The sequence below is a fragment of the Pavona decussata genome, unplaced genomic scaffold (assembly GCF_977016875.1).
Source record: "Pavona decussata unplaced genomic scaffold, jaPavDecu1.1 SCAFFOLD_78, whole genome shotgun sequence".
NCBI lineage: Eukaryota > Metazoa > Cnidaria > Anthozoa > Scleractinia > Agariciidae > Pavona > Pavona decussata.
The window spans coordinates 2,472,400-2,494,747 of record NW_028145496.1 but is presented as its reverse complement, the minus strand read 5'-3'; the positions used below and the strand labels follow the sequence as shown (position 1 = coordinate 2,494,747).

The window sequence follows — 22,348 nt, the reverse complement described above, 5'->3', positions numbered from 1 at the left end:
GTTGGTTTGGTGGTGTTGGCGCGTAATCATTCTGCTTTTTGAATTAACATTGTTGGGAAGCCAATGATACCTCGGGGTGGTCTAGACTATTTATTAATCAAACTCTCCGGGTGGTTTTAGAAAGTCTGGTTTCTTTACGGAAACAAATGTTACGTTCTCTTCTTGAAGTAAAGTCATGCCGAATTACTTAACCTATTTGAAGTAGAGGTTAATAAAAGCGGAAGAATTGCCGAAAACATTTCATGATTCGTGTCATTCATGTTTACATTTATCAGTGTAACTCGTCAATGAGGGAAAAGGTTCACCGTTTCCCTTCGGCAATTTGTCAGCGTGTAACCGCAAGCATGAAATCAATCAAAACCCAAACTGAACCCAACCCAAGCTATTTTCCCAAGGGGAGCTTTGGGGAAGAGGTCTAGTGTAACCGCACCTATTTTGTTTGTCTGGATCTATTTCACTGCTGTTCACGTGCTGTGAATGTTTATCATAACGTGAAGTCGTACAAAAGGTAAAATTTACATAAATGTATGCTCCTAAATGTTTTGCTTACCCTGTACGGCTTTTTTCGGTGACGTATCCGAGGCGAACGGCCGGGAAAGCCTGGACAAAAACAGACTGTGCATGCGTTTGTTTTATTTTTTTCAAAATGGCCGACTTTACGTAATGTTTAATACACGAGCAGCAGTGTTTTATTTAAGACCACGCGGGCGCAGCCGAGTGGTTTTTGACCCGATAAAACACGTTCTGCGAGTTTTTTGAACGGCTTCAAAAACATTCCTGGAAAAGCGTGTGTCAAGAGAGTTCATATTAGTGATGCTTTCGTGAACTTTGGAAATTAGCATACGAGGAAAACATGAAACACCACATACTAATAAGGAGTAGTTTTTATCGATTAAAAAATTGAGACATTTCTCTCTATTGTTTAGCCTCGGTTTTTCGCTCGGACCACGTGACCCGAAACGGGTTGACCGAGATGAAAAACAGAGAGAGGCCTAGGAACTAGGCAACAAAATGTTTACACGGCGTCTCATCTAGATAGGCGATGAAAAATCCTTGGATCCGACACCGGATGATGTACTTTTCATTGTATTTGTTCTGTTTAGCAAAATTGAATCCGATTTACTGAAATTGAATTATTTACATATAAATCAGTCAAAATATTAGACATCACGACTGCTACAAACCGTTATGATATATTTGATTTGTTATGATTGTCCTGAGTCATAAGATTAACGTCAAATGGACATTGAAAGGAGTTTGCAAACCACCAAAACACATTTCTTGGTGGTTTGGTGTTTATTTTATGGTGCAGTTTAGTTCGAATGTAAAAAAACATTTGTTTGTAATTGATAACACAATAATGCTAAAAGCTTAATTAATTTGGGTCGATATAAAAGAAACTGCGATCATGTTCTGGCCATGTGAAATAGACGTACTGATCACAACATCACAAGTAAGAATTCTGACACAGTTTGTCTCATGACATGACAAATAACACGAAATTTGATCTCCCTACTGTAAAGACGCTTCTAAATAAATTTTCTTGCTTCATTTAAAGTTCAGGCAGTAGAGTTCAGCTTGAAACAGTCAACCAACACTGACGTTTTCTCTAGAGTCGTGCACTGTGCTACAATGTCTATGACAGGCGAGGTACATATTGTTTGTTAGTGTAAATACATTTAACTATTTAAGTCTCCTCTGTTTAAAGAAACAACTTTCATCTTCTTTTCTCGTTACAAGGCATTATTTACCTCTAATAACATTTTCAATATTTCTTTGCGCAGGACAACGCCCCACTCCAAGCGATGAAGGAACATTCCGAATCAACTGATGACAAAGGTAAACAATAGCTTAATTGGCCAAAGCGTCTTCAAAGGGACACTTTCACTGAGCCGATTTTGCTGTTTTTTCAAGAAAATGTTCAAATATTTTGACTTAATTTGGACCGCTTCCCAGACACGAAATCGCTCTTAGAGCAGCGGGGGAAAAATATGGAATGAATTGCCTGGACAGGAATAAACTATAAAAAGCTTTAGCCATTTTTCCAAGATACAAAGGAGGAACTTGAAAACACTGGCCAATGTTTTCAAGTTGCAATCCATTCCCATCCTCTTTCCATCCTAACCATCTGCAGCCAAGGATGAATTATACCAGTTTCTGTGCACTAGTAGGGTTATTGTGAACAAAGCTGAAACCGATTATTTTGACGTTTACGTCTGTACAAATATGTGTTTTTGGCTATTCAAAGTGACAATAAAATTGGGTTACACTGCCCCGTAAAAAGGTTTGCCGAAAGCCAAAGAGTGTTGTCTCTCTGTTAAAAGTTAAATGAAAATTTTTGTTTGGCAATATAGCGCACGCACTTTGGCCACCGTTGTCAACAAAACTGAAGCGCTGGCTTTCTTCTTTCCCGGAAACTTAAAATAGTTGATCTTTTTTTAATACGATAGGTGAAATATTACCGAAACTTTATAGCAATAAATTGGTCTTGGAAATCCATCTAAGGCAGTTCTTGGGCAAAGTGTTTATGCTTCAAATGTTGAGCGTATGCAGTTGCGCTGTGTCACATTCCTGACACATGAAACGGATTTTACCAGATGCTCTCTACCTAATATCTGGGTTCGAGATTAACTGAATGCATGCCGCGACGTACAATAGCTTGTGACCGTCATGTTGATCTTGTGATTCAAACATGAGGGGAAACCGAATGAGAACTTACATTAATTCAAGCAAAATACGCCAAATATTTCCTCTGTTCCCTTGTTGCCTCCTTGTCTTTTAAAGCCATATTTGTGTAATTGGAATCGAGATTGATCAGTGCCGAGGCTGAAAATTTAAGTTGAAGAACGTTTACAGAACTCAATTTCATTCCCCAAATTTATTAACTGTTGTTTGTTTTACGAAAATGTCCAGGCTAACCCCTTTTTGCATTTTTTAACGACACTTTTGCCCCTTCGAAAACGAAAGGAATTAGTTTACTATCGATACGACATTTCGAGCAAACATTTTACCGAACAAAATTGTGGGTTTCATTTCTTTACGTCTAAATCCCAATTTACGAAGCGATTAAGGCCGCTTTCGAACAGGTATCGACCGAAATGAACCATTGGGTGCCGCACTTAATTCAAAGTCTAGGTTATCCTACATAAACGTTTTGCAGGTTGTCGTCTAGATGGTTCGTTATTTAGGTCTTTTAATTAGCGTTAGTTCTCGAAATAGAAATACTTGGGAGTTCTTGCCGGCCCATTTGCTTGCATGATTGTATTTGAACATTGTTTTTTAAAACTGTTGTTCTGTCCGAGTTTTCATTAGATACCCGTTATTGGATTGTATGGCCGTGTAAGCATATTTAGGCTTACTTTGATCGTTTAAATCAAAGATTTCTAAATCATTGTAAGCATTCAAGATTCTAGTTAGTTGAGAGTTTCTTGGGGTGCATTTGTAAGATGGCATGTGCAGTTTTGACCGCCAGAAGTGGAGCAAGTCTAGATTGAAGTCGACTGGAGAAAACACAAAAATGTCATCCAGAGTCTTAACAACTTTAGCCTGTATACAGGGGCTTATTGAGACGAACGGGAAGAGAGAGACATTAAGCGCGAAGTGCAACTCGCGAGCGCGGAGCGCGAGACGAGGGGGAGAGAAAACTAACGTTATTTTTCTTTCCCCCTTGTCTCGCGCTCCACGCTCGCGAGTCGCGCTTCGCGCTCAGTGTCTCTCTCTTCCCGTTCGGCTCAAAAAGGGCCTGCTATGCAGACTATTACAGCTTGGTACCTCAAAACAAACGCGAGTTCCTCGTCCTCTTTAAAAAATTCGCTCTCAACATCAATTGTCGCCTGTTTTGAACACAATTCGTCAAGGTCATCCACACTTTACGCGGAACTGTGAATTCATTCAGGGACGACGCATCTCTGCAAGTTTAATATCAAACCATATGGTATTGCGCATGTAGATTTCGCACGGTGCAGTTTGTCGTTTTGGTTGCATGCTATCATGCGAGGGGGAAGAGGAGGTGGGGGGGAGGGGAGGGGTATCCGCAGCAAAAGGGTTGGTGTTTGTAGCGCGCTTCATTAAACCGTTAACTTCCTTCAAACCAAAGTGTTTAATTTTCCCACCCTGTTCACATTAGGCCCATAAGACCCAAGGAAAGGCTTCAAATTGACGATGTTAATCAATGCACTTTTCTAGACACAAAGTAGTGTTTAATTAGAGCAGTTTTCATTTGAGTTTCGTAAAACTAAAACCACTGTAATTACTATGGCCAAGCACAGCTGACGCAAAAAGCTAAAATGAAACAATCAGAAATCGAAGCAAATATATGTAACCGACGCCAAACGAGGGAAAACGCATGCGAGCAAGGCATGTTTGGTTTTGGTTTTGCTGCTGATTGGTTGAGAAGGTGGCAGGTGTTTTGCTCGCCAATTACAGAGCGAAGTAAAGCAACACCAAAGCAAACGTGAAATTACTTTGGACACTCAATTGAAAACCGCTCTAAAAGGACAGTAATTGGTAATCCCAGAACCTGGAGTTGAACATCATGACATTAAAATTGAAAAATCGATGCAGCACACTCATGATCACTCTCCATGTTTTTACTTTCGTCAGGCCCACTGCCAATGCCTTCAAACATCCAGGAAAATTTGCCTGTTGCATTTGCGATGCTGGAGAAGTTGCCCGATAGGTTGAGATGTTATTCGTTCACTAATATAACGGATGTCGCGGAAAGTATCATAGAATGCTTAGCTGTATAACATAAAATTATGACTGTCCTATAAGAATTTATAATCCATTGAATCTTCCAGTAAAACAAGTCAGTAAATCTCATCGAAATTACTCTTTTTTAAATCGTGATTTTATGTAAACAAGCGTATCTAGGAAACAAGCTGATCGGATAATCGTACAACTATTTTTTGTGGATCTCTGTCATTACATTGTCTGCGTGCATAAAAATAAAAGTATTGAATGCTTTGTAGTGGTTCATATTTGCTGAAAGTTAATTTTTACGTAAAGTAACTGATATAACCCTTATTGGTGATAAAAGAAGGAATACCGGAAGACTTAACGTTTTTAATTTCTTGCTTGAACTTTACTGACGGCGAATGGATGAACCCCCTTTCGAACTGTTGCACACAGAAAGTATTTCTTTACTTTGCAATTACAGTTGGGCGACCGTTCTGTCCAGTTGAGTCAGTTAGAATCATCCAGATTCCGTTGAAATTGTGTTGGAAGTTAACTTGAAATCTTGAAAGACTTACATAAGAAGTGATGATAAAACAGAAATGGAAAACAAAAATAATCCCTTGTGGTTTGCAGAAAACATCTGATTATAAACTAAATTCAATTTTGAGACGACATTACGGCTCGCGCTGGTTAGTTGAAACAGCGTGCTTTATCAGAGTACAGATGCACGGAGCAACGGTGTCACGCCGTCAGCCCGTTTGTGAAATTCCTGGGCTTCTCTCTCGGTTTTATTTATTTATTTATTTATTTATTTATTTATTTATTTATTTATTTATTTATTTATTTATTATTTTTCGACCCAGACGTCTTTCAAAACTTAGAAAATGAAAACGAGCTCTTAGCTTCAATGGACATAGACCATCCTGTGCGCATACAAGGCCAAAGAAGGGCACTGGGTAGGAGGGATCATGACCAACTCTCTCCCAGGCCCCAATCTTTCTGGTTCTTACCAGTACCGATCGCTACAGTAGACAAAAAGGGTTTAAAGTTTCTAAAGGACCTGTGGTGCTGTGTTGGTGGGAGAGTGGAAACATATGTTTCAATAATTGAACCAATTATTGGTTTGATAACGAAGTATTTTTGCGCGGTTAATGACTGTGGGATAAGCAGATCTTAGAAAGGGCTATTGAAATTCAAGAGAAAATTGGGGGTAACCACGCATTTTTTAAAAAACAGTAAAATTAAAAAGCAGTAAAATATAACGCAATGTATGGCGTTTCTTTTTTTAATTGAAGCTTTATTATCTCTGAAAAATGCATGGGCTCCTGGTTACCCCCGATTTCCGTTTTGGATACCAAAATCACTTGCTAAGTTCTGCTTTCTCCGCATAGTTTTAAACTGCGCAAAATTATCCCTGTATTAGTAGGCACCACCCATAGGAAACCCGAGGATCTCGAGATGCGCAGAGCGTATGCGCAGTAACAAATGCGTCCTTAAAGAGATTTGGGTGATGATGTTTGAGTGCCAGCCCTAACCAGAGTGACGTCAAAGGAAAATATCGATTGATTCTCAGGTAACGGATAGAAACCAACCAAAAGACACGAGGTCTTTCACAAGAGAGATCCGGCAAAATTACCAGCAAGTTTAATTCCCCCGTTGTGTGAACCTCTGCATTCAAACGTTTTCCATCACGTTTGTTTTAGTTGGCTAAACCAATTGAAATGCTGTTTTCCCGTTCGTTGGTTTGGTGTTGTTGGTGCATAATCATTCCGCTTTTTGAATTAACATTGTCGGGAAGCCGATGAGACTTCAGGGTGGTCTAGTTTATTTATTAATCAATTTACCAGACTCGGCTTTGACTCACCTCTACAGAAAATAGATTGCAGGGGTATTTTCACCCATCCCATGGTACTGCAAACTCTAAGATTACCCACATTACCTTTCGGTCTTGTCGTGTGAGCTCGTGGCTTTTAAAATCCGAGAACGTTAAGGGGGGAGTTAACCTAAACACCATTTTTCTGCCACTTGACGTGGCTTTCAAGGAAATGTTTCGTTCACGTTTCGAGCAATCCAAAAACTCTCTGCCCATCCAGTGAATCTATGTTGTGGGGTGTTTTGTGAATTTTTGGGTGATTTTTGGGTATATTTGGGAGGAGATATTTTTTCTAGAAGGATTGATAAAATTAAGAGAAATAAGATATATTGAAGATTTAGTGAAGTTTTAAAATTAGAACTTGTAGTTAATAATTAATAGACGGACGGACAAGTTAGTCCACTAGCAACCTGGGGTGCTCTTGCGTGGGTATCAGCTGTCTGTTGGTGTTCCAAAAATCATTTTCTTTCTTTTATCCCTTCTTTAAACCTCTTAAAATTCCATTCAAAATCACGTTTACCCCCACCTTAAGGACGGTGCGTACTTTTGCTACTCTACATACGTCCTGCTCATCTCCGGGTGGTTTGAGAAAGTCCGGTTTCTTTACAGCGGCGCCTGCTAAAACAGAGATATTTTTGCGCGGGTAACGTGGGAAAAGCAGATCTTGACAAGAGTTATTGCAGTTCGAAAAAAAATTGGGGGTAATCACGCATTTTTCAGAGAGAATTTAAAAGCTTTAAATTAGGGGGTAAATATCACACATTGTTTTGTGTATTGGCGCTTTTTAGAATTATTGTTGCTTAATTATTTCTTAAAAGAAAATGTGTGGCTACTACCAAGTTTCTTTTTGGATTCCAGTAACCGTTGCTAAGATCTGCTTTTCCCGCATAGTCATAAATTGCGTAAAATATTTCAGGGCTGAGTTGCTCGAAGCATGGTTAGCGCTAACCATTGGTTAACAGGTACTAAAACCTATAGGTTGTCATGGCATTTAACCCGGGTTAGCGCTAACCATGCTTCGAGCAACTGGGCCCAGATCTGTGTTTGTAGGCACCGTCCTTAATGTAAAATTCATGACCAAGTCGACTTAACATTGTCCTCGTCCCACACTGCCTTCTAGTGCAAAAGCGGATATTTTGTTTTTGTATAATACCATGGTAAGCAAAACTCGTAATAAAAGACGAGAATCTACAATTCAATGTTTTAAAATATTATTTTATTAAATAATGAATGAAATGAAATTATAATAATCGTGGATGTTTAAAGCTGATTAATTTGATTGACAAAGAGAAAAAATTACAGTAGTTATAACAACGATCTTCAGTGTCTCTTTTATATTCCAAACTAAATCACTGAGTTGGGACTTTAAATCCAAACCTTAACAACTAGTACTAAGCAATAAGGAACATTTCCGATGTTAATTGAATTCAACTATACGTCTGATCATAAAAATCATTGTTATGTATTACATAAGGGCTCGTTTACATGAAAGCAGAGATGATCGGGAATGAGTATCGTCACGGGATTCAATTTAAATATTTTCGCGGACAGTTCTTTCATCCCGAGATGCCGGGACGAGGCTACATCCCTCGAGACGAATTCATCCCAATCGCCATGAAATTCCTGAACTGGAGGACAGTAGCAAATACTGTTCCTCGATAGATTTGACAAAAAAAATTGAACAGCGTAAATAGTCTTTAGCGGTTTCTTTGCCTAGACTTTTAAGTGCTGCATGTGATCAATGCAGCTGAGAACCAAAATAATGTTTACATCAAGAGTGAAAGCTGTTCACATGGGATCTTTCCTCGCGTTTAATCCTGTAATAAAAAACTTTCATGTAAACGGGCCCGATCTCCTTGTTTCATCCTTTCGCGTCAGTGCTACTCCTTAATAATTATGAATGTTTCTCTTTGTTAAACTTATTAAAAGCTTAAAGTTTAATGTAATTTCTATTTTTCGACTTTGGCCGGTAAAAGCTGTTCGAAAATAGAACAGAAATAGAAGGTAGTAGGCGGTATCCTTTTCTCTTCTTTAAATTTTTTCTTTCTTTGGTTATTTTGTTTATTTGTTTTTTTACTTATTTTGTGTGGGTTTTTTTTTTTTAGTTTATGATTTTTTTCTTTTTGTGCGCCACGTATAAGTACCCGTTCCATAAATTGTTTTAGCTCACATATTTGTTAAAGTTGGCCGATCGTGTTGTGTTTTGAAACAGAGAAACACAGAGAAAAACTGTGTGTCTCTGTGTTTTGCAGAGGACGTGCGTGGAAAGCCATCAACTGTTGTTGTTGATTTTTTTGTTTTCTCTTTTTTTTTTTTGTACCAAAGAACATATGGAACAAATGGTGCGCATGTTCCAACAAGAAATGGGAAAACGAAAGATAAAATGATAAACGAAATACGGAAAACGTGCAAAGAGAAAAATAATTAACAATATATCTGTTTTCAATTTTCTATTTTCGAACCACCTGCGCCAAAGTGGAACTTGAAATTACAGTCAAATTAAGCACAATTTTCATTTAACAAAGGGAAAAGTGAAAGGACGGAAAATGCCACTGATTTAAGATCCATACGGTGAAATACCAGAATGGGTAAAATTCGTCTAAGGAAAAGAGAAACATCCCACATTTTTCATATTCATCAAAAAGAAGATTGCCGTCATTACCTAGTCAGTTTTTCAGTACGTGATCTGTTTTTTATTGTTGTGTTTTTTTAGTTTTTTTTTATTTATTTATTTATTTTTTTTTTGGGGGGGGGGGGGGTTGTTTGTTTGCTTCCTTTTTTATTTTTGCTTTTTTACCTTTTTGTTTTTGTTTTTTTTAATTTTTGTTTTTCTTTTTTTTTTTTACGTAAAAAAAAAAACAACAGAGTACTATACACGGAAATCAAAATTACAACAACAGTAAAAAACGCAAAATAGCTAAAGTTTAAAATACAGAAGTGAAAGTAAGCTTTTAATTAAATTCGTTTGGCCGAAGACACCTGAAACAGCGTCTAAATACGTTCGTCTTCTTCTTCCGCTGAAAAAAAAAGAACAAAAATCACAATATTAATTCAAAGAAGTTGAAAACAGTCAAGTTGTTTAAAAAACTGCTAACGCCAGTTAGTGACAATTTTGTCACTTGCATAACTTTAGGGTTATTACTTTTTTCAAAAAATTTAATTCAAAAGCAATGAGAAACTTAAGGCATACATATGCGGCCTCGTTTGTTTTCTTGAGTAAAGTGCACAGTTAATCATAATTGAGTAAATTTGGCAAAATTGTGAACATTTAAAGTAGTTCTCTCGCGCCGTTAAACTCATATATGTGTTGACAAGAAAGCGCAGGTTTAGTAAGTTTAGTTTCTTCACACTGAAAACTAGCTGTGTGCAACGTTTTACTGCAGCCAATCGATTTCTATCTCGTTTCTTAAAAGGACATCAGTATAAATTAAGTAATTCGTGTTATACAATCCGAAAAAGTCTTCTTATATTGTCTTTTAGTTCGGTATAAAAGTTTTACTTTTCAGTACTCAAGCAGTTTAAGGCCTGGGTCAAGGGCTTTTAAGAGGAAAAATGGTTTATTCTAGATAACTTTAACAAATTCAATGGGACTGAACTGAAATTTGGAAGATAAAAAGATCTCATCATTCTGAAAATTTCTAAGCATAATAAGTAGTGCTATAGATCACGTGACATGTCACGTGATCATTTTTGTGAAAAAAGCAAAGATTTGACAGGTAGGCGACGGTTTTAAGAGATAACATCAAACAAAAACGCGTTTCTAATAAAGATTAAATATCTCCATCCCTTCACGTTTGGAATGATCGTCCATTGTTCTCCAGAAAAAAATTATCAGGGCAAAGGTCATTTTTTAGTCCACAATTTAACCTTTGATCGTTAATTTCTCCAATTTAAAAACTTAAGGACAGTCATTCCAAACGTAGAAAGTTAAATATTTAAAATCTGCTTCGAAAACACTAATTCAGTTATCTTTATAAAGAAAATTGGCCGCCACATCCCCGATTTACGAAATTCTCATTTTTTGGTCACGTGATGTGTCACGTGATCAAAATTATACGTTAAGGCAAAAGAAAACATCAAGTTTAATATTCAGGGAAAATTTCATCCTGTTCTAGGCAGACAAACCGAAGATATAGGGGATCATTCATAATTTCTGAACACCCTTCAAACCCAGGCCTTAAACTGCTTGAGTAATGTAAATCAGTTTTTCGTCTCCGGAGTTGCCATACATTTCTTGTTGTACATTTCGTATTATCTTATTTTTTATTCCATTATTTCATATTTTTTTGCGGCAATTTTTCGTTATCTGTCTTGCTATACTTTTTGTTTATTCTTAGGTGTGTATTCACTATTTATTTTTTAGCGAATCGCAGATTGTGGTCCTGGTAAAGAAGTAAATGTACTAAAATCGCATTCAAATCGTTCGGAGTTTTCAAAAAAAGAAACGTTTGTACAAGAGGATACAAACCTGTAACAGGGACAGCTCCTGAAGTAAATCATAGGATTCTTTCTCAATTTGTATCAGCTGTGTCTCAAGTTTTCCTTTGCTGTCTTCTAGAGAACGCTCTCTTGTTTCTCGCTCCTTCAATTCTTTTCTGAATTTTTCTTTTTCCTTCTCAAGCTCGTCTTTAGTATCCTGAAGTTCTTGTCTCAGCTTAACGTCCAACTTGTTTTTGTGTTGCAGTAGTTCATGTATCTGGTTAAGCTTCGTTATCAACTTTGCCTGGTCTGGAGCACCTTCAACAAAAACAAATATAATAAAAACATTTTAATTTCAATATCCACGTCAAAATTATTATTTTGGGTATATTTTGTATGGCTCTCGTTGGAAGAAGTTAGTTTTGCCAATTTTACACCAAAAATACGACTTTGGTGCACAGGGCGATGAGACAATCCCACCTTAAACTGAAAGCTGTGATTTTCTTTCATTTGTTTTTCCTTAAATTTTTGACATTTCATACATTTCAATTGCGAAATAACCTCTTGAGCTGGTCCTGTCATCGTGGCCGATGAGTTCCATGTACAACCTCCACGTTTATAGGCCAAACCTGGTGCCGTTTATATAAATGATTGAAAAATGATTTGCCACTACCGTTGAGAGGGAAATAGATTTGGTAAAAAAAAAATTGTGGGTGTTTTGATGTATTTTGCTCTGTCAAATAGTTTACAATAAAGCGCCACCACAACCCGGCTTTGATCAGTGTTTGCGAACATATCCAATTGATTTATTAAAATGATTACATGGGTTATCATCCATTATGTTAACTTGCATTCTCTACGTTGTTCAATATTCTTAGTATACGTGTAATTTGCAAATGCACCTTTAAACGAGCTCCGATTGCTCATTCTGTGTAATGCGACTAAATAAAATACTACTACTATGAAAAGAAGGGTGTCCAGATTGTTTGTTCTAAGTATGAAGCACTTGCACTGCCGCGTAACTTAGTCTATTGGCGTTTGGAAGTATGACCGCTTATTACGAAACAGTATGTTCAGCGCTTTGAGGGTCTTAAATGGACGTAGAAGCCGTTCGCAATTTGCTTTTCGTCTTCTTACAGGCTAACGTTCTAAGAATATTCGTTCGAGCAAGAGGAGAAACATTGAGCTGAAGATGTACTCTACCTTCAGTTTAAACCATAATACTGTACCTTCAGTAAAGCCAGCACTTTGCCGAAATTCAAGCCTCTCCATAGAATCTTCCACAAGTGACGACTCTCCGTTAAATTCATTGGAAACAGGACAAATGCTTTCCTCCAAGAGATCCATGCTTTGTGCTATCACCTTGTGAGTGTTTCTCAGCAACTCGACTTCATTAAAAAGAGAGTCTCTTTCATCGGTTACATCTGAAAGGTTTTCATATAAACTGGCAATCCTTTGTTCCAACACCTTGTGGGCGCCTATCAGTGATTCGTGCTCGTTAACGAGTTTCTTTCTCTCTTCTGTAAGTTTGTTGGTTATCTCCAAGTTCTTTTCTTCTTCACTCGCTATCTTGTCCTTTAACTCGGCTATTTGCTCACCCTTACTCTTCATCTCGCTTCTCAACAAACTGATTTGGTTCACGTGAGAAGCCTCCTGCTCTTTCAACCCAAACTGGACCCTCTCTAAGGTTGCATCTGTCTCTCTCAAACAAACCGCAGCATTATCATATTGTTCTTTTAATGTAGCCAACTGCTCCTCCAAATCCTTGTTGGCTGTGGTCTGTTCGCCAAGCGACTCTTTCAACTCATGCATCTCACTGTCGTACACTTGCTTCAGCTTTGCCATCTCCTGACCTGATTCATCCAGTTGTGTTTTAGTCAACAACTTTAGATCTTCCAATTCGGCAACATGTTTTGCATTCACGGCTTGCAACTCTTTCTGGTGTTCTTTATGAATTCTTTCAACTTCATTAGCGTTCATCCTCTGAACCTGTTCGAGATATTTCTTCATCTCTTCTGTACTCAGCTTGTATCTTTCCAGCTCACCTTTCAGACTCTCAAGTTCTTCAGTCATGTGGTCTAGCTTTCCATCTCTCTTCTGTAGCTCTTGATTATTCTCATTTAACGCCTGGTTTAATTCATCCATCTTGTTTTTGTTATTTTCCTGGTCCTTCTCCCTCAGACTGTACAGTTCAGTGATAGTATTGTCTTTCGCCGATGTTTGGTTCTCAAGATCGCGTATGAGTGACTCGGCGTCTGAGAGGGCTTTAGATGCCTTGTCCAGTTCATTCTGCTGTGTTTTTATAGTAGCATCTCTCTAAAAAATTAAAGAGAATAGCATTGTTGTTGATTTTTATCACAAGAGACAATCTCAACAACATCTCAAACAAAAGCAAAATTATAAACAAAATTTTCACAGACAAGACAATCTCAACTTTTGCTGAAATACAGTCCTCACTTTCACTCCTTGTGATCACTTAATTCGAGCTATGATTCAGTATTCAAAACTTTCCAGTCTTTCGGTGATTTCTTACAGTGTTTTATTGTTTAAACGCTCCTGAGTGCCGAGTACTTTCCTGTGATACTGTTCAGTTATTGTGTTGTAGCAAGTGGTTATGAATTTGAGTGTGCAGACGAAATTTTAATCCTGATATAAAGGAAAAGCTTCAATAATTCAGAGATGCCAACCTCCTGCAACTGTTCCTGCAGCATCTTGATCTGTTCGATCGATTCTTCTGTCTGATGTTGGGTGTTCTGTGGGGTATCTCTTTGCTCACAATCTTGTTCCGCCATCTTTTGCTCCAAATCTGGCTCTGATTCTTCCTTGTTTTCTACTGCTTCCTGGACGCTAAGCAATTGATGATTCTCAGGAGAGCTAGTTAGGCTCTTAGCGAGTTCCTCAGACTCCAGCTATATGAACATGAAAAGACAATAACTTGCTTTAGATTTTCTGGTGCTTCTGTTCTTTATCGGCAAATGTTCTTTGTTTTTTGTTTCGTTTTGGTTTTTCTTTTTTTAATTCATACACTCGTCAATTTCCCTCCTCATCGCTGGGTATTGGATCAAGATACATTTTATGGAAAAAAGGAAAACAGAACACATTGCCCGCATAATACGAAACATGGCAGATCGTAAAACACACAAACAAAACTAAGCATCAGTATGTGTCACACATTGAGGACCAGTCACCTCCGACCAGTTATATCTTACAAGTTTTTTTTTTTTTACAAATTTTTCCGAAAATATATAGATAAAGGTTAATTTTTGTGAACCATTTGTAATTGTGATTATTGAAAAGCGAACCCAAAAACATCATTATTGGCAGTAGTACCGAGTGCAAGTTTTTTCATGACAATATAAAAATGAGTTAAGAAAATTGAAAAACAGCAACGAGTATCAAATCAACAGACTGATGCTGAGGCCAAAGAAACTGAGGTTTCTAAAGCTAAAGAAAGCGAAAAGTATGAATTGGATAACACATCAACACGATAGACATTCAATGAACAACAGTATAAGCTTATTTAAAACAATCTTTTTACCTCCTCCAAACTTTCAGAAATGGTCTTCTCCGCCAAATTCTCCGCGATTCTACCGAGAAATAAAAGGTAATACAATTTGACCTGCAATTTATTTTATTGATTTAATTTATTAATTGAATAACTGAGAGTTAACATCTCTGGCTAGGCAGCATAAACGCGGGGCCTGTACAGGCCTCTGAAACCCCTTATTCAGTAGTTTATCGATTCTATCGCTAGAATATCGATTGTATAGGTAATATTTTGATATAGCTAGAATATCGACTCTGTCACTAATATATCGATTCTATCGCTAAGAAACTCACTTTGCTATTTGGATGTCTTGTTGCTTAGCAACCTAAAGATCCAAAGAACAAGAAAGGAAAGGAAATTAAATCAGGAACAACAACAACAACAATAATAAAGATGTTGAAGTGACCATAAAAAGTTGAAATCTAGGCCAGTATTTTAAGCTACAAAGAGTTCATCTCCGTAGGCCGTGGGTAACAATTTGTCACGTTACTTTTATTGTAGAACTTGTAGCTGTCGTATCGTGACTGAAGCATAAGGCCTCCTCTTCCCATTCTTCTAAATTGAAATGGCCATAGAAATCCCCCTTTTAGAATATTAGCTTGCAATTGAAAACTGGCAGGCTGCCTCACTTCCAGATGCTTGTTCTATTTCTGATAAAATCATTTCTCAAGAAAAACAAAGCTTTTACTTTATGATTTCGCAATGTTTGTCACGTGATCGGCTGTTACAAAAAGTCTGTCGGTGCCGGCTGAATAAAAATCTCAGTAAACTGTGTGGAGCATCATTGACTAACAGTCATTCAACTAACCTCCTCATTATCGACTTTCGCCTTCTTCTTCTTCTTTTTGTTTCTTCTATTTTTCTTCTTTTTACCGGCTCGCTGCAGATAAATAAAGTTGTTTTGGTCTCCGTTTGGATTAAGTAAAGTAAGATACCTCGAAGCGGTACTTTTGGGACTTCATGCCTGAAGTTTAAACCAGAAAAATTTAACTTACGGTGTCTTCATTGCCACTTCCTGTCTTTGATTCCCTTTCAACGTAAAAAAAAAAGAAAAAAATAAACTTACTGTTGTTGTTGCTGTTGTCGTTGTATCATTACATAAAATCTCCTCCTTCGACTAAAATATTGATTACTTCACTTTACATTGGGCTTTCGTACATTGTTACGCTTGTGGAAATTATCTTTCCTGTATGCTATATCCCACTTAATCCGGACGTTATTAACTCATTGCGAGTAATAGTTCATAGTTTATACCGTTTTGGGTGTTAAAATCTCAACATAAAAGGATCACTGTTAACCTTAGCGATACGCCGGCACATTTGAGGGATTTAAGAAAAAATCAATTCACCGTTAGTTCCCCCTGAGAGCTGAAAATTGTTTTTATCCACGCCCACAAAACGAGACTCTAGTTCCTATTAGTGTTTAGGCTCCTTTAAAAATCTCTGACAAGTGCTCGTCACTATATATATATATTGTAAAGGACTGATCAGGCTTTAAGATTTGATTAGAAAAGGGCTTATTACCTCTTGATAAGGAACTCTTCTACAGCCTCAAGCTGAAAGGAACAAAAGGAATTGTATATATATTAACATACATTTAGAGAAACTACGGCTCTGTGTAAAGAATATTCAGTACTTTTAGATCAAAATGGGACAAGCTTCAATGAGAGTGCGACCGCTTTAATAGTGTATAATAGACTATTTCATACATGACGTGGGTGTGAACTTGAAATCTTGTCAAGTATGAGTAAGTCCTCTCCTAGTTTACTTGAGTTTCACAGACTAAAAATTTTCAGGGAAACAGAAATAACATTGTACTAGCCATTGCAAAGTACAAATGTGCTTCCATGGTTGCCATAGTTACGAATTTGCTTCCCACTCACCGCAGCCTGTCCTCCATTCACTTCTTCAACGAATGTCTCGTTGATTGCTCTAAACATGAAAAAAAAACTCTCTCTTAGCAAAATGTTGGAGAAAACGTGCGAAGGAAAAGAACTGAAGGACATGACATTAATAGAAGAACGTAACGTATAAAGACAAAACAAAGGGTTTAATTTGAAAATATATTCTACAACATCATTCTTGGCACTGGTACTAGGCGCTTGTCTTGATGTAATGGACGATCGAACCACCGAATATATTCATTATCTCTTGTAAACACCCCTTATATGTTACAAGAGCAGTTTCATTTGAGAAAACATTGAGCTAGTCATAATGGACGTAAACCATGACGCAGCTTCAAGTGAAGGCAGATTCTAATTCTAAATCTCAAAATTCGGTACGCAGACAGTAACTTGGTAATTTCCATATATTGGCGTTACACTCAAATACTTCTAAATTTCATTTACTCCAGTCAACAATCCAGTAAGGTTACAAGATATAGCATGCTACCATTGTCACACAAAAATGAAAGAGCTAGCTGAATTTGGTCAATAATTGAAAACTGACTCGAGAAACCTAATTTCCTTGGTATTTGGAGGGGGTTGGGTAGAAATCGTGTGAACTAAGAAAATAAAATTGCATTTTTAAAGTACTTTTTAATCGTAACCATTTAAAATTTCCATCGAATGCAATCTTCAGGAAATTAAGAATTCAAGTTTTAGAATGTGATTTTGCAAAATGTAGTACAAAGCCTGGAATTACAAGCCAGGCTTATTTCACTGCAGGAATTTCAGAATTAACACTGAGCTTTGTACCTACCGTAAATAAAATACATTTTCGTGATGGAACTTAAGAAGCTCGGCCTGAAAACAGAATAAAAAAATATTGAAATACCAAAAACATTTACCCAAACAAGAATTCTGGACACAGGCAGCCTGTTTCAAGGGACTCACAGGTTGTTCGAAAAGACCTCGACATCTAAGGTTAAAAAACTCTTAAAATGTTCATACCTCCATCTTCGCCCTCTCTGTGTTGGATGGTTCTTGAAATATCTCAGCATCAATCTCCCTATGGCAACATCATTATAAAATCAGTTTTAAATAAAATTAGCGCTTTCAATTTAGACGTGAATTGCTTCTCCGTGTAAGCTGAACGCTGACGATTTTCTTGTGTCGGCCTTTAGTTTTCACTAAATTAATTAACATAATATAGAAAATATCAGAACTCCAAACAGCGTGTCGAAACCAATAAAACGGCCAGGTCTAAGGTCTAGCGTTACGTTAAAGAATGTGGCTTTGGGAAGGCTTGACTGTATAGAGAAGCTACTGAGAATCAAGACCTACTAGTTCAGTTCGCGGATATATGTGCCACATACATTGTTCAAGCTGAACCAGATGAGATAATTGAAAAATAGTTTACGTAACCCGAATTTCTATTTTGAGGTCACGTCTTTGGCGTCACAAAAGGTTTCTCTGATGGGATTGGCAACTTGAGAGTAAACATTCGTTCCGGAAACAAATATTTCTGAAAAAAGAAAATCTATTTTTTATTTTTCGGAAGCACAAATAATTCCGCAACAAATGTTTTTGTGTACGCAAAAAGAGAGACAGTTACTAGAAAACAATGTTTCTGAAATAATCAGATTCCTGGCTTGTTGGGTGCCTTCAAGGTTCGTTATTACTAGGCTAAGACGCGCAAACTGTCACTGTCAATCTTCAAATCATGTCTGTTGATAGCCAATCAGATTAGTTAGTTTTGTTTTATTTACACGCGTAGCTCTCACGCGGCTCACAGGATTGGCTAAACTAACAATAGCGCAGTATTGAAAAAATAATAGAGACAATGGACCCTAACCCTGAAACAATAGTAAGAGCTAAGTGATATACAGGTCCGAACGAATTTAGAGGATGCCATCTTGACAAACAATGCATATGTCACCATAAGTCGGTGCCTTCACTATTAACAGTACTTACTGATCGATCTTGAACTCCTTTATTTGCTCTAGTTGCCGATTGACTTCTTCAGTCTTCTCTATGAGCCTCTGAATAAAACCGAAATGGGTATTCGCATTCAATTCCTGTAGAACTTTTGGGATCATGATACGAACATTCTCTTATTTTAAATGCAAGATAATTTTCAGTCAAGCACCAAATCGCTCAAGTCCACTGTTCATTATTACCAGCAAATCAAGATCATTTACTATTGCAAAACAGTTAATTCATTCATCATTATAATAGAGGTTTATTTCAGTTGAAAATATGTTTTCAAGGAAAAAAATACTTAAAAGGTTCTACATTATCCGGCAAAGAATGAGTAACTGATTCCAATATAAATCACATAAAAGGGTGGCGTTATCATTTTTCTTTTTCACAGTAAAGCGCGCGCAGGCAATCAAGCAGTCGTCATTAACCGAACCTCTGCAAATTAAACGGCTGACTCACAAAGCAGAATGAACATCCAAGAAACTGGGAAACTTTCAACGGCCAAACGTAGGTTTAACAAATATTTGTGCTGGCTTGCATAAGATAATGAAGCCCCTTTTAAGAATTTTGTCATCCATAATGCCATAAGTCGCTACTTTTTGGACGTTACTTTCAATTGTTTGTTACGCGCAAGCTACTGCTGTTATAAGGGATGCAAACAATTTTGTTATAATTTCTCAATAGCTATTTGTTGTGTATTTAATTAACTTACCTTCTCCTCTTTCTTTGCTTTGCCTATCTTGCTTTGTAATCTTTTCCGGGATAAGCGGTTTGTACCTAAATGGAACAAAATTTAAATTTTCTACATGAAATAAAACTGACATGAGAAACATTTCGTGACTATTGTTTTCGCTCCAAAGAGGAGCGAACAAAGAACTAAATGATTCTAAAAAAGAGAAAAAAACGGCGAGGCTGGGTAAACAAGGACGTATTGAACACTACAAGAGTTGTGTCACTTGGAAAAAAAAAGAAATAAATAACCCAGCAGCTTTTCGAGTGGCGGTTTTTCAAATTATACAAGAAGCAGAGACCGATACAACGTAGAAATACGGTTTAAAGATTACTATATTTCGGCTGGCCAAACCAGCCTTCTTCAGGTACAATGGAAATTTACATTGGGACATACGCTTATATAGCTGACAAATATTTGCGCAATAGCGGAACTACGTTAAACTAAAGTGATTGACAGTAGAAAATATGAAGCAAATGAAATAATGATAATATATAATAATAACATATAATAACATATTTTATACTGTCAATCACTTAAGTTTAACGTAGTTCCGCTATTGCGCAAATATTTGTCAGCTATATAAGCGTATGTCCCAATGGAAATTTCCAATGTACCTGAAGAAGGCTGGTTTGGCCAGCCGAAATATAGTAATCTTTAAACCGTATTTCTACGTTGTATCGGTCTCTGCTTCTTGTATCATTTGTATTTGTTAAGCCGATCAGATCAACAATTGATCCAACGTATACCAGCAGGATTATCGTCCACGGTTGTTGCTTGGACTTGACTCTTTTCAAATTACGCTGAACTTGTGTTTTATCTTTCTACCAAAGGCTGACAACAGCTAAATATTTATATTCTTTGCGATTCCTTTCTGGATTATTTAAGGTTGGAAAAGCCGTAGCTTCTAACAAAGTAAGATCGTAACTAAAAATGTTTGTCTTCTGAGCGAGGGCTAACGAAATAACGAGTTCATAGAGCCTCGGTCCAAGTCGTCAGCGGCACTTGGTAGAATGTGACGTCACTTAAGACCTCATCCGTCTAGTTGATATGGAAGAGACTGGGGAAGGCGTGCGCGACCGCGCCCAGGACCCTCGCGATATCGAGTTAGATCCCAAGCCTCCGACATGAAGCTCATGCGCGCTTGATATACGCAGGGTGGCCTGGAAACGAGGCTGCAGCGTACGATCTCCCCGTGATGACGTAATTGGTTGCTATGATGCGTGCAAACTTGCGTTGCCAAGGTTCCGAGCTCGTGCCAAAATATAAACAAACATTTGGCTGTGATTACTCTGTGCTTCAAAACGTTTAAATTAAATTCCTTACCATATACAACACTGCAATTTATCTTGACATATCAATCTTGAATTTTCATAGCAGCTTTACATTTCCTACTAATTTGTTGTCCAGTTCTTTCTAGTAGTTCAAAGTTTCATAAAAAAACTCTTCCGCCACATTCTCGCGAATTCTTGCGTTGTACTTTTAACCTCTAAAATATCAGATTCTTGGATTTGCGCATCTGATTCGAAGTGCAAATACGTTTACTAACCTGAATCGTAATCTTCGCTCTTCATTGTCAATTTCTCTCGCTTATTTGTCGCAAAAACTGTCACAGTATTTGTACGCTGCCACCGACAATTCTGTCAACTGCGTTCTGCCAGTCTCCCACTATGACGCCGAGCTAAACGTCACTTTTAGAAACATTTTGCGCGCGCTAATGCTGACTTGTTTTCCAGGGCTTAGACGTGGATTTTTTTTTATTAATTGATTGTTTCCAGTTGGTTCAGGATCTTTCAGTAAAACTAAGCTCTCCCTAAACTCGCCACAATTGTCGAATGCTTGCTTTCCATCACTTTCCTAGTGCCTTTTTCTTGACAGTCTCAGACGTAAGTCTTTTCAGTGAGCGTTCTTTTGTCGAAAGATTAGCTTGCATTAGTTTTGAGGGAGATTCTCGAGATTCTTTCTTTAAATTCGAAAAGAAAATATGTTAACCAACCTGATTCATGATCTTCCAGTTCCACTGTTGTAATTTAATGTCTCTTTTTATCGCTTCAAACTGTAACGAACGGTTGACCACGCGAAGTGCAAATTAACCTTAAAAAAATGATCAAGTTTTGTGACGCAAAGTTAGCCGTGGCGATTATAATCATCTTCGCACGATGCTGGTGGTTTGAAAAGCATGGAGGTTGACTGCAGATAATTTTTTTGATTGCAAGCAAAAAGCCCAACCTCGAATAACCTTCGGCCCGCGGAGATCATGAATACTTAGATGACCAGAAAACCTTCAATAAAACTTGAATTTACTCCAAATTTACTGCAAGCGGCGCAGCAATAAATCCAGTTTAAATTCACGTAGGAAATTAAGACGCTTGTTCGAAAAAATGCGGTGGCTGAAAAGAATGAAAAACAAGAAAAATAACAAGATTTGCAGTCGGTGGATGCTGGAAGTAAACGCGAACCATGTGAATTTAGACGCCGCGTGAAAACTTCGCATCCTATGCCGAGCCACGCTCGTACAAAATCAAAATTGCGGCTCTAAACTTGCCGCTGAAAATAAAACAAAAGTTTGTACAGTCTTTTTCCTCCTCACCTCTTTCTTTCTCCTCTCTTTTGCATCATTCTAAACCTTCTCGCGGCCATAAAAACCCGTGATTCAGTGTCGTTTCACGACAAGCACTCAAATTTTTACCGGCCACCTAACCCTAAAAAATTTTCAAGCAGAGGGAGGGGGGTAGGCGTTTTTGTATGAATTCAAACTTTCGGGTGTCTTGTCTCGGGTGTCTGGGAACATTAAAAAGTTATTAGCATATTTTTTTTTTGTCTAGATAAGAATGACCAGTTCAAGTTGTATGTATAAGTTTAGACTTGCTTTTATAAAAGAAACTAGTTAATTATTAACTTGTTTACAGTAAATATTTAAAAATCCTTGCAATGATAAGGATGAAATGCAATGGTAAGATACTAGTGAAATTTAACAAAGTTATGAATGAGGACAAAGTTCATAATAGCCTGCATGCATTCCTCTGAAAGCTGCAGCGTTCTCCACTACGAAAGCGGCTTCCTTTTCATCCGCGTCGTGTAACACGTCACGGAACGTCTCACGAGAGATAACAGTAAAAAAAAGACTACTTTTAGAACGTAAAGGATGATTGACTTTTACTGAAAGCTTTGGGTAAGATTTCCACAAGGGCCCCTACATTAATTATGCATACATTTCTATACATTTTGCGACTCAAACTC

The 22,348-nt window shown here is 37.5% G+C and overlaps 1 protein-coding gene and 1 long non-coding RNA gene across 4 annotated transcripts; one reads left to right on the top strand and one right to left on the bottom strand.

The window, feature by feature from the left end:
• The first annotated feature begins 1,499 nt into the window (after positions 1 to 1,499).
• LOC146476328 (uncharacterized) lies at positions 1,500 to 4,965 on the top strand. Its single transcript, XR_014865686.1, has 3 exons — positions 1,500 to 1,650; positions 1,785 to 1,839; positions 4,603 to 4,965. It is a non-coding gene; the product is annotated as an uncharacterized LOC146476328 (long non-coding RNA).
• Positions 4,966 to 9,394: 4,429 nt separating this feature from the next.
• On the bottom strand, positions 9,395 to 21,171 carry LOC146476327 (uncharacterized). Of its 3 annotated transcripts, none has more exons than XM_085114886.1 (15): positions 21,105 to 21,171; positions 19,091 to 19,155; positions 18,370 to 18,437; positions 17,407 to 17,464; positions 17,216 to 17,259; positions 16,399 to 16,447; positions 16,040 to 16,071; positions 15,512 to 15,545; positions 15,325 to 15,396; positions 14,810 to 14,841; positions 14,508 to 14,556; positions 13,657 to 13,878; positions 12,199 to 13,285; positions 11,019 to 11,287; positions 9,395 to 9,567 (listed from the first exon to the last, which is right to left on the bottom strand). In XM_085114886.1, the coding sequence occupies exons 4-15, from the start codon at positions 17,410 to 17,412 to the stop codon at positions 9,502 to 9,504; spliced, it is 1,962 nt and encodes a 653-aa protein (XP_084971012.1). In that variant the 5' UTR covers positions 17,413 to 17,464; positions 18,370 to 18,437; positions 19,091 to 19,155; positions 21,105 to 21,171; the 3' UTR covers positions 9,395 to 9,501. The 3 variants fall into 3 exon arrangements, with proteins under 3 accessions (XP_084971012.1, XP_084971010.1, XP_084971011.1); XM_085114884.1 differs by lacking the exon at positions 21,105 to 21,171 and adding an exon at positions 20,658 to 20,960 and having other exon boundaries at positions 18,370 to 18,473; XM_085114885.1 differs by lacking the exon at positions 21,105 to 21,171 and adding an exon at positions 20,658 to 20,959.
• Positions 21,172 to 22,348: the final 1,177 nt, after the last annotated feature.